This window comes from Onychomys torridus, chromosome 16 (assembly GCF_903995425.1).
Source record: "Onychomys torridus chromosome 16, mOncTor1.1, whole genome shotgun sequence".
Classification (NCBI taxonomy): domain Eukaryota; kingdom Metazoa; phylum Chordata; class Mammalia; order Rodentia; family Cricetidae; genus Onychomys; species Onychomys torridus.
In genome coordinates, this window is record NC_050458.1 from 8833505 (window position 1) to 8850129 (window position 16625).

Below are 16625 nucleotides of genomic sequence, written 5' to 3' on the forward strand. Positions count from 1 at the left end.
CACTGGTAAGGCAAGCAGAGACTGCAGAATCAGGGACACAGAAGGGATAGAACCAATACGATGTCGCATTGCATGATGGAGGCAGTAGAGAAACATGAACAGAAAAAATGGGTTCAATGAATAGCTGGAAAGTTGTCTTTGTAGTTCATGCAAAAATAAGATTAATTTGTCTCATAAAATTATAACAGTATATTACATAATCATTTATCTAAATAAGTGAAAAAAATCCTAAACTTGGGTTTTACAGTGATCTGTTTCCAGTGACAATGTATTTTAATTTGGAGGTAGGAACGATTTTTGACAAGCATTCTTCAGACTCAGGTGTATAGAACCAGGTCTCTTCAATAAATGCTTTAGATCAGTTACCGACATAACCAATTGAATACTAATACTGCCCATGAAATGACTTCAATACAAGCAAAAAGACAGCTGCACTGCAGAGAAAAGACACATGAAGCTTTGCATTAGCTTGTCTCCAGGGTTACCATCTGTGCTGATTGGAGGTTTCAATGTGGGGATTTTTTTTCAACCTGTGCCAAGACAGTATTTTCAGGATAGATATCAGTGGGGACAAAAACAGCTTGGAAGGTTCTTCAGCATTTGTAGAGTAGAGGTTATATCCATGCTGACCTTAATCACTCAGGTGTTACAGAGGGATACATTTCTGTATCCTGCTAGGAATTTTAAGATTACAAAAATTGCCAAAATGTCATTTTTAGTTGACCCCACTTAGCAAACAAAAAGATACTAATTTGCATATCATACTATTAACCTATGTTCTCAATAGAATCAAGAGGCAACACAGATTTGAAAAAGTGACTGATTCTCTGGAGTTAACATATTTCATATTTTATAGTTGGTAAGCAACTCTAAATAAGGATAAAATAGCTTTAAAACATAAATAGTTTCAGCTAGAGATGTAGCTGAGTTTGTAGAGTGCTTGCCTAGCATGCATGCAAACCTGATTTTAATCTCCAACACCCACATAAAACCAGGCATTGTGGATGGCTGCCTGTTAATACAGGACTCAGAAAGTGGAAGCAGACAGTTCACCTTTGCAGAATTTCAAAGTCATCTTCAACTATGTAGCGAGTTTCAGGCTAACCTGGGCTACATGAGGTTATTCAAAAGAATAAATAAATAAATATGCATACATTTAAAAAGGAAAAAGACAAGCATCTTAAAAGTCTCAAACCTTTAATATGGAACCAAAATAAAAAAATAAATAAATGAAGAGTACAATTTTATAGTTGAAAAAGAAGGAGGCAATTCTTTTAGTAAGCACCCTGAATAATTTCCATTTCTATTACTAGTACTTATAAAGTTATGGATAGAATTTTCTTTGATTCATGAAAGAATTTGATATTGCCTACCTCATAATAACAGTCCCCAAAATATATATAATGGAATTGATGCTGGAAAGTTATTCTTTTGATAAAAATTCCTTCTTCGTTTTTCAGCGTTCAATGATGTGCTGCTAGACTTTAGGTCTGTGGCTGAGTCACCCTGAGGGTTTGTGGGTAGGCTGGACTGCCCCATTTTTCAGCTGAGTACTGAGTGACAGGTACTCCAGGGTCTCCATCTGAGACTCGGGTCTTCAGGCCTGTGTCTGTAGTCATAGAAGGGAATGTCTCCTATCAAGTCACTGAACAGAGAGGACTGCTTGGGGACTGTGGTTAAGAGGAGCTAACACTGGATGATAGGGCTGTTTCCAGAGCTGTAACAGGAACGAAGTGATCAGGTTGACTGACAGGCCTGCCGACTGACTCGTTTTTCTTCTGGGTTCCTCTGTGGTCAGGATTTGTTACCCTGCAGCTAAGAGTGTCTTGAAGCAATTTTAGGGTGATGGGTAGTCTGTGATATCTATTTTGGCAGCACAGCCTGTGTGGCTGGGCAGGTGCTCTGTGAATTCATGGGCTGATGCTCTTGTGAGTCAGTAGCTGGTTGAACTGGTCTGACTTTTGGGAGATCAAACTGTGCCCTGTTTCAGGCTATTGCCTTCCTCTAAGTACTCCATATCCCGTGAAATGGTAGATTTCAGGCTGTTCCTTACTCCAAGTAATTATTTTTGCAAAGCAGCAGTTGTATCTATGCTGATTACAACTGTGAGGCAGAATGACTCCGCCTCTTGTTTGTGCAAGCAAGAGATCACCTTCTGTCTAGAATGACATGGACGGCAAGTGAAGTTTGTCCTTAGGTAAGAAAGGAGCATCTATTAACTTATGGTAACTTGGGATGCTATATGCATATGGATGTCTCAAAACCATGCATGTGAACTTATCAAACACAGCAGACCACTCAAGGCTATAACTGCCTCACCTAGATAATAAAAGGAGGGACATCTAAAACAAGGACACACAGCAGTCACTGACTTGTCATCCATTTGTGTATATATCATGAATGGAGAGGAGATGAACTCCTAACTGCCCCCTTTATATCATCTCAGCATTGTCCCTGCTGCTTGATATGACCCCCTTGAACTGCAGGGTCTCTACCTGGTCCTACATCTATCTTCTACTTGCCCCGAATCCACTCTGCCCTGAACCAGCACTACCTTGAAGTTGTTAAATTCTGTGTGACTCCAGCAGATTCCACACTGTGTTTGTGAAAATCTTATTCGACCGCCCACAGTGACCCTTTGTGTCTGGGTCAGCTCTCTGCCCTGACTTTGGTGAGACTTCTTTGAATGCTGCCTCTTTAACTCTTCCGTGGCTGTTATATGTAAGTTTTGCGTCTTGTGAAGGGAAATGTGTGATCTTTGAGTTAGTATCTGTGGTTAAGAATGGAAGAGAAAAGCTCGTGATTGCCAGTGGCCACACTATTAAGTGAGATCAAGATTGCTTGGTAAATTTTAGTTTGTAGAACTGTTGTACCTTGTGAGTTTATTATTGTCCAATAAATTAGGTCATGTCTCTCTGTGTTGTGACATGGTACACTTTCAAGCCTGTCCCCAGGTTTAGTAATACTTGGAGAGCTCTGGGTACTCAAAAATTTAGATTCAAAAGACACATGTAGTTGGAGATCTTCTCTCCAGGTGCCACCAAGCCCCCACAGTCCCACAACCCATGTATAAAATAATCACTCAAATGCTTATATTACTTATAAATTGTATGGCCATGGCAGGCTTCTTGTTATCTACTTCTTCTATCTTAAATTAACCCATTTCTGTTAGTCTATAAGTTGCCACATGGTTTGTGGCTTACCAGTACATTACATCTTCCTTGTCATGGCGGTGGCTGGCAGTATCTCCCTGCCCCAGCATTTACTTCCCAGAATTCTCCTCCTCCTTGTCCTGCCTACCTTATCCTTCCTGCCTGGCTACTGGCCAATCAGCACTTTATTCATTTTAACCAATCAGAGCAACACATTTGACATACAGAACATCCCACAGCAGGCACAAGTCCCTTTCTTTCTAAAGTGACAGCAGTTTTTGGAAATGACAAATAGCATACATTTTAATTGCTAAATTTGGTAGCACTTAATTCAGAAAGGTAGGAAGCATTGCGGTAAGGATCTTGTATATATCTCCAAATCATATGGATAAGTGAAAGCAGAGGGAAATTAATCCGTTGGTTGATTGAGAATAATTAGCACTTGTAGTGTATGATGGTATTTATAATGAGCATTGCAAGCAAGCACTGTGAGAACAGAGTATATAATTGAAAATATGGACCCATAGAGTTAGTTTGTAAGTAAACCAAAAGAAAAAGACCACTGATATCATGTGGTATTTAAAAATATCTGTAAATTATATACAAATCAAGAGTTTAATATTCTCATGATAATTTGACATCTATTTTGAATCTTCAGCATAAAAGTATGCTTCCCATACCAGTGTATTTTACTCATTTATGTTCATTGTCTCTTGCAGTATTTAGAGTTGAATTTGAATATATGTTCTACCTCACTACCAATACAGCCTATCACTTAGAGCAGAATGGGTGATTGGCTTGAAGTTAGAATAGTATACTTGGTATCCCTTTTCAGGTCCAAGATCTGTTTTTCTTTGAGCAAAACACCGTAACTCATGGCATATAGTTGGTACATGTTCTTTAATGCAACTTTTATTTATATAATTAGTATATGTGTTTTTTTTGCCCAAACTCTTAAACATTATGATTATTTTTCCAAGTAATATTTTATAGCTGTATTATCTCAAAAGTTGCTTTGTATTTTATGTTACTGAATCAGTATCATTGCAACTAGATGAGAATTTTAAAATATAGAATTCCTTTTAGCTCGAATAGAAACATAAAATATTATTTGTGAATAATAGATGTATAAATATTATATTAGAGTACCATCCCAGTAATGCATTATTATGTTCAAGAGCTATTCATATGCTTAATGACTATATTAACTAGTGAGTATTTCATTAAGTTCACAGGCCAAAAACAATAACCATCCAGGAACAGTTGTATCTACTCTTATAATTCACAGCCCACCTGGGCACTCAGGGGTGTCATTTCACTTCATATGATTTGAAAGGTTTTATCTCACATGAAAATAAGCTGTATTTCATGACAACAAAGTGACAGATAGTTGTTTATAGTGATAGTACATTTTGGCTGAAAGTTATAAATTCATACTTAAATTGAACAGTATTTTTTTTCCTGGTGTTGAAATCTAACAGAACGTTTTCCTGTGAATGCACATAAAGACAATATTTTTGTGTTGGTGAATATTCTAGCAAACCCAATAGCTCATTTCATAGTTCTTATTATTTTCTCTAATTATATCTTTCAATGGAAACTCTTGGTAAAAATTCAAAGTATAATTCAATAAAGGAAATTTAATTATGTATTAAAATAATGATATCCAGACACACAGCTCTCTAAAGAAAGAATTGAATATAGCGAGAAGAATTTATTGCATTGGGAAATATTCCATGCATATTGTTCATGGTAACTGAGTCCTTAGTAAGTGCCAAGTGGTACGGAAGAAAGGTTGAAAAGAGTTGCTAGGATGGCACAATATGGAGCTTCTCTACTCTTAGCAATGGACATCTATAGACAGAAGTCTCTCTGGTCTGCCTAGTCCTGAGGTCCTGATGAATCTCCCACCTGTGTCCCACAGCTACTTATAAAATAATTACTCAGAGGCTTATATTAATTACAAACTATGTGACCTATAGCTCAAGGTTCTTGCTAGCTAGCTGTTATGACTTAGTTCAACCCATCTCTATTAATCTATGTGTTGTCATGTGGCCATGACGTTACTGGTCTGCTGACATCTTTTTGCTCCTTGGGATGTCAGGTTCACATCCTAACTCCTCCTTTCTCCTCTCTGTATCTCTGCCTGGCTGTAAGCTTTCTTGCTGTAAGCCAAAACAGCTTTATTTATTATCAATGAGAGCCACATATATTTACAGCATAAAGAAAGACATCCCACAGCACTTCCCCTTTTCTGTCTAATCAAAAAGGAAGGTTTAACTTTAGCATAGTAAAATTATATATAACAAAACAGTTATCAAGCAAGAATTACAGTTACAATATCTAGTCTTTTTGTATTTGGCAAAATTAAAGAAAATATTCTATCCTCTATCCTATTTTTGTGAGTATAAAATTCATATCTAATTTATCTTTTATCATGACTAAGGAAAACTATAATATAACTATCTAGTCTTCAACCCTATCAAAGACCCCAGAAGGATATTAATATTACCTGAGTAAACAGGAAGTTCATTGCAAGCAACTTACATAATTCTAAAAATGACAGACATCTGACTGCCTGGACAGTCAGCCAAAGTTCTTCTGTAACACTGGGGCATCCATCTTCAGCCTACAGGCCTAGAGTCTCTGGCATGGCTTTCAGTGAAGCAGGAAATTTTAAGAACTGTTCCGCCCATTCTGGCAAAGTTCATCAGTCACTTTCCCCTGTGTCCTGTAGAATGTCTGGCAGTTTCTTCTGTGAAGCAGGAACCTGAAGGACCATCTTGCCTTGAAAAGTTCAGTGGCCATGTTCCTATGGGTCCTGCATGTCCAGTTTATACAGCATCCTGTCAGTCGAGGAAAGGGCACATTTTTGCCCAGTGGCTAACTTTTGCCACAAAGAAAGTAAACTCCATAATGAGTTTCTTCAATGCCCATCATCCTCTTTGAAACTGGTGCTGCCAGAAGCAGATGTGTCTTACTTTCTAGAAAAATCTAAGTTTTTATAACATTTTAAATGTCATATTCTGTTGGTCTTTGAAATGTTTGAAGATTTATATAATTGAAGTATATCTTTGTATACCTAAAGACTTAACTAACAAGACTATAAGTTTGATTATCATAGATTACTATTAATCTGTATTTCTTAATGATACATTACAATTTTCAATGAGTTGCATAAACATAATACCTTAAACAAGAGTAGAAATATATATACAATATAACAAAATTAACTTTAAATTTGTATCAATGAACTAAAATCCATAGCAATGTAGAACATTTCAATCAAGTTGTTGCTCTTTGAAAGTAGATTTATGAAGGGCGGTGGTGGCACTCATCTTTAATCCAAGCACTTGGGAGGGCAAAGCAGGTGGATCTCTGTGAGTTTGAGGCCAGCCTGGTCTACCGAGTGAGTTCAGGACAACCAGGGCTACACAGAGAAACCCTGTCTGGCAGAAGAAACTGCCAGACATTCTACAGGACACAGGGAGAAGTGACTGATGAACTTTGCCACAGTGGGTGGAACAGTCCTTAAAGTTCTCTGCTTCACTGAAAGTTGCTTGCAATGAACTTCCTGTTTACTCAGGTAATATTAATATCCTTCTGGGGTCTTTGATATGGTTGAAGACTAGATATTTATAGTTTTCCTGGTTAAGAACTTCAGAAAAGAAACTCACTAAAGAGGTGTAAAGTGTATAAGTTTGAAAGACATGAGAAGATAGTTTTGGGTTGGTAATACGTTAGGATAGAAAGCGAATTATGTACACCACTCTGGACTCACCAAAATAGGATAAATAATGGAGTGTTTTCTGTGAGTTTGTCAAATGTTAATAGACTGGACATTGCTAATGTAATTCGTGACTCTGTACATAGTATATACTTCTTGTATACAGCTTTTCTTATATTAGTTATAACCTTTTATTATTTTAGACAAAAAAGAAGAAATGTGGTGGCATTTATAATCTAAGAAATAAAGCTTTCCTGAAGATCAGAAGACAAAGCCAGTCATAGAGTTATATATATATATATATATATATATATATATATATATATATATATATATATATATATGTGTGTGTGTGTGTGTGTGTGTCAGGCAGTGGGCAGTGGTGGCACACACCTTTAATCCTAGCACTCAGAAGGCAGCTATCTGTCTGGATCTCTGTGAGTCCAAGGCCACACTGGGCTACATGAAATTGATCCAATCTAGGAGAGAAACAAAGCAAGGCAGTGGTGGCACACACCTTTAACCCCAGTATTTGGGAAGCACACTCACCGTTAATCCCAGCACTAGAAAGGTTAAGACAGGAAGTGAAATGGCTGGGTGGAGAAAGGCATATAAAGCAAGAGGAGGCAGGAACTAGAGAGCTTTTGGCTGAGGACTCAGAGGCACTTAGTCTGAGTATTTGTGGGGACAGGATTGGCTGAGGAGTTGGTGAACTAAGAAGTAGCTGTGGCTTGTTTCCTCTGATCTTTCAGCATTTACCCCAATATCTGGCTCCAGGTTTTTATTATAAGACTATTTAGGGTTCATGCAAAATACATCTATGTGACATAACAGTTAACCAAACAAGGTATATACTTGACAGTTTCGTTTGGAATGTACTCAGAGAATTTAGTGTGTGGACCTTCATAACTATTTATTCTATGAGATGATCAAAATTTTCTGTCAGTCGGTTTCTGGTCAAAATTGGAATCATTAGAATTATCATTAGTTCTCTGTTCTGCCATAGTGACCTAAATACACCAGTACAAGTCCACTGATCTTTATTGCGTGTTTAATTTTGTCTATTTTGTAGGATTCTATGTAAGTTCTTTATATGAACTATATTTTATTAATCTTGTATTTTTTATTAGTTTTAAATTGCTTTGACCAAATGAAACTTAAACATAGAATCATTTGTTTTAGTGAACCACCACTTCAGAATTTTAGTACATATTCCTTGGCTCCATTACATCTGGACCCCAGGTGAGGCAGGACACCATGGTAACTGGAGGGTGTGACTGAGGCTCCTTATCCCATAGTAGACAGAAAGCAAGAACAGTGAATCAGTAGGGGAGGAGTCTAGGGCAAGGTTAGCCTTTACAGAGAAACCCAAAATGACCAACTTCCTCCATCATGCCCCCACATCTCACAGTCCCCCAGTCTCCCTAGTATCTGTTCAAGCTATTAATCCATCATTGGATTAGGACAGAGCCCACAAGACCTAACCATCTACAGATATACTCTCATGGATCACATCTAGACATGTCCTTTACTGATTTGGCAAGTGTTTTCTGATCCAGTCAACTGGCACTCAAAATTATCCATCACACTATCCTTAGTACTTATTTTTAACCTGGTGAGTACTTGGGCACAATACATATTTCTTGACCATTGACTGATCTAGGCAAGATGAAATGTGATTTCATTATTGTAAATAATGTTTATTATTATAGATAAATTATACATGTGAAACGATTAGCCACCCATAGTGGTTCCACCTCTCTTCCACTGAATGTCCATCATTCTGTGTGAGGCACCAAATTTATAAAGTACTTCAGGGACAAGGTTATTGCATGTTGAGTGTGGGGATAGTCTGCTAGTTTTCTTCCCCAATCTGCTTCACCCTCCCCTAGTGGTAGACACATTAGTATGTATTTGGGTTTAAAAAAACAACAAACAAACAAACAAAAAAAAAAAAAAAACAGCGAAGCAGGTATCCAAATGACCAGGATCTATTCAATAACATTCAAGTAGAAATGCTTTATGTAAATCTTAGGACATGTATTCTTTTTATTTTTCCCCCTCTCTGCTGGCTGGAATGCAGACTCTCCCTGGTGTTCAGCAGCCCGGATTAAGGTCAGGAAGAGAACACATATGTTGAGACACGAAAAAAAGAGCCTTTGCCCAGTGGAATTACTCTACTTTCTGTGAACTTCTTTGCTTCAAGCTTGCTTTTAGGTAGGAGGAAATAAACTGACCTTCTAAGACACTTGGACATTGGAATTTTTTAAACATTTAACTAAACTTTTTAGTGATAACTTATGGGTATATTCTTTAGAAATCCTTGCTAAATCTCCGTAACTGAGCTAGAAGACTGTCTTCTGTGCCTGCATGTACCCTGCGGAGGCTTTGGTAGAAGATCTACTGTATTTTACTATAATGGCTTTTTGTATAAGATATTACTTGAAAATAGGGTCAGTGTACTATTTAAGTGTCATTCATCTGTATTCATAATCCATATACATGTTATTATCACACATAATATATGTATAATAAATATTTATTATTAGGATAACAGAAAATAGCCTGTGCTATTAAAAATGATAACAGTTTTATGGAGTTAATTTTGCTCTGAGAAAATTTTGGTTCAAAATTATAGGACAATATGTATTGATAAATTCACAGAGTCTGCTTAAAGGGTGAAGGAATTTATTAGGGAGGAAAACTCACTACAACACTGGAGATTTATTATAGGGTCCTGGAAGGCCGAGTTCCAGTTCCACGCTGTTCTTCTGCCTGATCCATCTCAGCATCCAAGCCCATGAGCAAGAGAGGAGAGCAGCGTACATGCATCTCAGGTCTTAAGGGTAGCCCTGAGCATGCCTCGGGGGCAGGTACTCTAAGGTCATAAGTAGGTAGGACAGTTACCTGCTACCTCTATGGGGTGATGCTTCAAGGTCATAGATAGAACAACTATCCACTACAACAATAGATACTCAAAAAGTTGTGTGCAGGGATATTTGTCTTTGATCGTGGCTTTTTGCCTGGTTGAAAGAAACCTACTGAAGTTCTTAGAATTATGTCCTAGAAACATCACCACTTTCATTTTCTTCACAGGTCCTCTCAAGCCCTGGTAAATAAGTGGCTGTGAATGGTCCAAGAGCAGAGCAGAAATCTGCAGTGGTCCTGTCTAGTGGCTGTCCCGACTCTCTGTTCTGGCACTGAGAGAAGACTCCATCACAGATTGCGGCAATGTCTGTATCTAACCTATCATGGTGAGTGAACTACTTCCCAGTCTCAAGTACACATAAATGTATACAGTAAGCAGGATTTTATGAGAGCTCCACTATAAGAACTTGGGAAGAGAACTTCAAAAACTGAGTTTTCAGATTGTCCTATATTAGAGTGAGAAGAGATTTTTCTCTTTTCTTTTTTGATCATTTTATATATAGTTACTTTACTTACATAATCTCCCTTTTCCTTCTCCTCCCCTCAATTCTCTCTCTTCCTCCCTTCTCAAATTCATGGCTACTTGTTCTTTAGTTATTATTGTTACATACACACATAGGTACCACTGGCTGAGTTATCTGGTGTTGCTCATGTGCATATGTGTAGTGCTGACAGCATGGGTTCCGAGGATCTGTTAGGAGGCTTTTTGGAGAAGACTGATTCTTTCTCTGTCTCAGTAGCCATTGATGGCCTGTAGCTCTTCATGTAGGGGTATGTTCCTGTGAGATTCACACCGTCCACATTTAACATTTTGAGTGCTGTTTCATCTGGGGACTCTAGAAAAGGTATAAGACTCACACTGAACACCAGAGACATCTAATACCTTTCTTCCCCACACACATGAGGGGAATGAGAGATTAGAAGACTATCTTCTTCCATTGCACTTTCCTACATGTGTACACTCTCTGATTTAGGACTGATAAGCCACAAGTGTAGCTTTGCACATGGCATAGATATTTGCTCACCTGTGTCTCTTTTCTTCCAGCTTCATATCTCAAAAATATCTACCTAAATTAAACTAACTAGAACCCAAAATTCCTTTGTGGGTGCATATTTCTCAATAGCTCCCTTGTAGCTCACTGCTGGCTTTCAGCTCATGTTTAATCCTACCTGTGATTATAAAACAAAGAAGTGGAAAGAAAATCTACATGGCTTCTCCATGCCAGTGAGGAATGGTAATGTCCTCTGAAGCCATTCAACGAACTTCAGGATGATTTTTTAAATGTAAAGAGAGGAATAAATGATGCTTATGTGAACAATATTTAATACAAGACCAGAAGAGGAGCCTGGTGACCCTCCAGTTCTTTAAGAGCTCATTTCATTCCCTTCTGCAAACAGAAATAACATCAGTCAGGGTTTGCTTGCTAATTTGTCATAGCTCCATGAATTCATTTTTAGATAAGTAAGTGATTTATTTAGGGCAGAGGGTATAATTATTTGTTTAAATTTAGAGTAGTATTTCTGAAGGGCCTAGTTCTTAATGGCTTCTTTAGAATGTGTCTTTGGTTCCTTTGGCCTGGGTGTTGAGGATCTCATTTGGAAAAATAATAAATAAAGAGAATTAAAAGATTTGAAATATATTATGTAAAACATTAAAGGAATATTTAAATAGTAATTTATCACTATTGACTATAATTTACTTATATATTTTTATTAAAATAAAATTATCATTACATTTTAAATTTTAATTTCTCTAAATCTGCAACTCTTAAAAATCTTTGAAAAATGCTGACCCATTTTTTTTAAAAGAAATTTTACCCGGGCAAGTGTGTGGGAAGTGAATCTTCAAAGACAAAAAAACAAAACCACTATAGAGATAGTAAAGCACTTGTCACTCAAGCATGGGGACCTCGGTTCAAATCCTCAGCACCCATGTGTGGAAAATTGGGCCTGGATGTTCATTCCTGTCATTCCTACGCCTCAGAGATGGAAACATGAAAATGCTTGGGGGGGGGGGTAGAGAGGGGGGGGTGGCCACCTAGTCTATCTGAATTGATGAGCTCAAGAACCAAGGTGGAGAGCCACTGAGGAAGACAACCAGTGTCAACTTCTGCCCTCTCCATGGATGTGTTCATATGCCCAGGTCCACATACTCACAGGAACATAATAATAAAGGAAAATAAAGGAAAAGCAAACAGCACATCAAAGGAGGAGGGTGGCCAAGAGGAAGAGAAGGGGAAGGAAGCAGAGGAGGAATGGAGGGCAAGTAGAAGGAAGTGGGAAGGAAAAAGGGGATGATGCAGGGGGATGAAGAGATTAAAGCAGATGTTAAAATCAAGACAGTGTTCACAGAGGCAGTACAGGCTAACAGGAGGGCCTCTTTCTGGGAGCCTCACCTGCGGTGATGGGAGGGTTTCATTTAGGGCCACTTGAAGCAAGGTGAGCATCACTAAGAGAGAAAGTCATCATTCCAGCTTAATTGTCTGTCACGGCTCCCCCAAGTTGGTAGGTATTCTGCAAATAGATGCTGTGGAAATGAGTAAAAAATGCAAAACAGGCAATTTAATGAAAATACATACCTTCACTCTAAAAGAAAAAATTTAATTCAGTAGAAGCTAATATGCCTAAAAACATGGGAAAATTGTCTTCATGTTGGAGGCTCAAAGGTGTTGGAAATGAAGCCACGGTGCTGCAATTCAAAGGGGGTCTGCAGTGGATTCCCATGCAGGAAGATCTTCATCTGTGACATCAATATCACCATCATAGAGCTGCGTCATCCTCCTCCCTCTCAGCATCTGAGCTGCTGCTTTACGGTAAAGAAGAGCAGGAAATGAGTTCGAGGTGCTCAAGTTAAGCCAGAACTCACGTTTCTCTCTCTTGTAAGAAGTGACTAACTTCTTCCATATTCATCCTGCAAGTTTTCACATCTCCTAACAATTCTAGTCTGTGTTTTGAGGGAACATTATCCTGCAAGTATTTATTTAGTGATGTAGAACAGCCTACCAATTTTCAGTAAAAACTCTTCATAAAATTATACGAATTTAATGAAATTACTATTGTCCATGGTAAGGCTCCATATTGAAGTCTAGAAACAAAGACATGCGTGTACTGCCTCACACTGGAAATAAAGGGTATTGTTGGATTTTTAATTGCCATGGAACATGTGAGTGCATGGATAACTGATTTGTTTTGATGAGTGTGTTCTCTATTGTGGGAGGGAGAAGGGGAACCTAAGTCTGAGCTTGCTGGTGATAGTAAGGAGACCCATGCCTCCAAGAAAGATTCAAGGGTTCTCAGAACAGCTGCTGCCTGGTTTATGGTTCGTTTGAGTTGTGATTTGCACGACTCTCTTCTGCCTGTCCTTCTTATTAATTTTAGCACTGACTTCACAGTGAAAAGTCACATCAGGGCTGGTGAGACGGCACAGGGACTAACGGTCCCTGCTGCCCAGTGTGATGACCTGAGTTTGATGTCCAGAATGGATATGGAGGAGGGAAAGAATCCTCTTCTGCAAGTTGTCCTACAACCTCCACATGTATTCTATAGCATGTGTATGTTAACATGTGTACATACACATGAAAATAAATCAATGAATACAATATTTAAAAAAGCTCCTGTCATTCTGTGGGCATGTTGGCTTGCCTAGCATAACTTTTTACTATATACAACCTTAGTAACAATGTGTTGATTTTAAAAGTAAACACTCAACATAATGCAAGATAAACGTATGTGTTTATGTGTGGAGCATCAACTACAATTCCCACATGGAACTTAAGAATTGAGAAAATGTAAGGGAAGATGCTAGCTAACATTCCTTTATACAACTATCCAACCAATAATCTTAACTTTTAAATAGCTAGTATAAGATAATTTATTATTCACATAAACTTAAAAACTCTTTCTTGCTCTAGTAGGTATGTACATGTATGATACCTGTTTTACACACACACACACACACACACACACACACACACACACACACACACACACACACTTAACTACAAAAGCAGTAGGCCTTATGATGCTTCCAGGTTTCTAGGAAGCTGCCGTCTCAGTCAGAAAGGAGAGCAGCAGGAACTGATGGTATGAATTTCATAGAAATGAACATAGATGTTTCATGAGTCTTTCTGTTTAGCTAGTGATTAAAAGATGGAGGCAATGGCTGAGGTGATGCTTCTCAGGATAAAACCGACAGAATGCACAGGATCAGTTGCAGACATCCATGAACAGGTGGCAGCTTCCAGGTTATGATCTGCGGAAAGGAAATGTCTTTGGTAGCGGATGTAATTAACAAGGGACATAAGAAGCCCGAAGCAAGTGAAAAGGAAATTCGTATCTGTAGCACAAAGGAGATGGTGTGAGGCCAGTAAGTGTTTCCCAGAACTAAACAGACTTCCTTCCGAATTCTCATCTATTCTCTATTGAGATTTTATAACAATGGATATTTATATCCATACAGCAACTACAATGTGTAATTTTTGTAGCACACAAATTAAGTGGTGAACATTATCAAGAGTGAATGTTTGCATTGCTTTTACTATGCACTAGGCACTGTTGGAGAGTTCCAAAATATGAGCTCGTAAGTCAATTTCCTAGGTATGTAGTATGTTATTTGCATTTTTGTGAATGGGAACACTGAGGAACAGGATGTTAAGTAACTTACCCAACATGACAAAAACCACTAAGTAGTGCATTAAGCATCAAGTGCCTCAGGCCTCGTTCCAATTAGCACCTAACTCCAAAACTTCTGCACAAAAAATATATCCCTGCTATGTTTGTGTGCCCCCCAAAGAATATTCTATAGCCTCTCTTTCTAATCAGATTGTTTTTCTTAATTTTCTTAAATGTACACACTGGGGCTCTTATTTCCAAGAACACAGTCATGTATTAGAATATTGTTGAGAGTGAGGAGGGTGGTGATACACCCACCAATTTCCTTGGGTAAACAATGCAATTGGTAATATAAGAAAATTTAGGTGAATTTTAAAGTATGTAAAGCGAACTCCTTAAATTACAAGATACCCAGAGAGTGAGACTTTGTTATCACTTTGTGAAAGACAGAGCTTGCTCTGACTCAGCTAGAATGGTTGTTCGGTCCCTGCCTTTTGAAGACTCATCACTAATACTTAACGTGGAGCCTCCCATAGGCTCCTCTAGCTTAGCACCCCAGATCCTCCTGTTTTCCTGTTACAGTAGCTACATTGGTCAGTATTTGTAGTGAAAGCCTGAACTGATTTTGCCGAATGTTGAGTTTTTGCAAAATGACAACTCTCAAGTTATTTTGTACTATGATGCCTACATACACTTCATCATTTGTTTACAAAAAAAAAAAATCTTAATTTTTTTCTTCTGTGAATGGTGGTGCACACTTGCAATCTTTGCATTCAGAAGACCAAGGCAGGAAGATACCAACCATGTTTGAAGCAAGTTTGATCTATATAGTGAGACCTTGAAAGAAAGAGAATATTAATATTTGCTTGGCATCTTGTAGCCAGAGAGGGATAAGAAATCCCTGGATTCAAGTTAAGAAGCCAAATAACCAAATGCACTGAACATCCTTTTTGTACAGTGTCCTGTGCTAAGACAGTAGTGGGTGGTGTGGTGACAGAAGCCAAGACTTCTCTTAATGGAACTTTTTATTAGCCAGGGGAATGAAAATTAACCAAGTATGCTTGGCCTCCTGTGATGAGTTTTCTAAACAGGTATCCCCAGAATGTTATTGAAAAACAAAATAGGCACTTGTCTTTCCCACTTGAGATGAAAGTCCTCACCTTTCAGGAACACTAACACAGTTCTTGCATTTTCCCAAAATATAAAGAAGCATGCTAATTGCAAAGAACAGAATATCAGAGGCAGTTATAAGGCAGAAATTAGAAATGACTTGAGTGACAGAAAACCAGTTTTTAAAATGCTGAGGTGTATTATTTTCTACACACCATCACATTTTTCTTGCAAAACACTCCTATTGTACATGATATTTTGATGGCTCCTGTTCTCATGAGTGGTCTATGCCTGTTGGGTTATTGGGTGGGTCTGACATGACATCATCAGGGAAATGCATTCACACCGTATGACAGTGGTGTCATCTACTTCAGTTAGCCTGAGCCTTCAGTTGTCCTCCGATTCTCGCTTTTAAAACATTTTCGACTATTGTACATGATCCTGCTGCCGTGAGAGACGCTCACTCAAATACCATTACCTCACCAGGCCCCGAGCTATCTGTGTGCTTTGCTTCCTTGTGTGCACTAATGCTTCCTCCTGATTTAATTCCTATAAACACTTAGCATTATGCTGCTAATTGTCTAAGATGCCGTTTATTTCTAGCTGGCTAGGAGAATTTGATCAGAAGTTAATAAAATTTCTGTTATGCATATCTGGAGATATAGTAAAGCTCAAATTATTGAAGCAATTAATGTATTGACTGCATTTATTTATTTATTTATAAGAACTGAATTATATTTCCAAAGTAGGCTTATAGTGTAAAATGCTATTATGCATGTCAACAAGTTCAATTTTACTCTAATAGGACTGGAAAACTACTTTGAATTAATTTGCATTATGTACACATATGATATGAATTATATATCCTTAATGTAAATATTATATATAATATCTATTTCACATTATGTGTTTTGTTTGTATCAACTTTCTCTATTTATTCTGTTAAGTTTCAGCCTCTCAGAGGCAGTATTCCCATTTACACTGGCAAGGACATCGAAGCTTGAGTTGTCTGTTCGGAAAGAAGTTCAGAACGGAAGGTGAAAAATGGAGTTAAGCTGAGATTTCAGGAATAGTTTTTAACTATTTATGAAAAAGCT

General features: G+C 37.9%; 1 protein-coding gene across 3 annotated transcripts in view; it reads left to right on the forward strand.

Moving 5' to 3' along the window:
- Positions 1-16625, forward strand: part of Oxr1 (oxidation resistance 1) — a 402931-nt gene that overhangs the window by 78038 nt on the left and 308268 nt on the right. For 2 of the 3 annotated variants that reach the window (XM_036208895.1, XM_036208899.1), the window contains exon 2: positions 9976-10133. In XM_036208895.1, the coding sequence (XP_036064788.1) occupies positions 10111-10133 (23 nt within the window). In that variant the 5' untranslated portion in view covers positions 9976-10110. Of the gene's footprint in view, positions 1-8962; positions 9097-9975; positions 10134-16625 lie in introns of those variants that run through there. The other variant, XM_036208896.1, reaches the window with a different exon arrangement.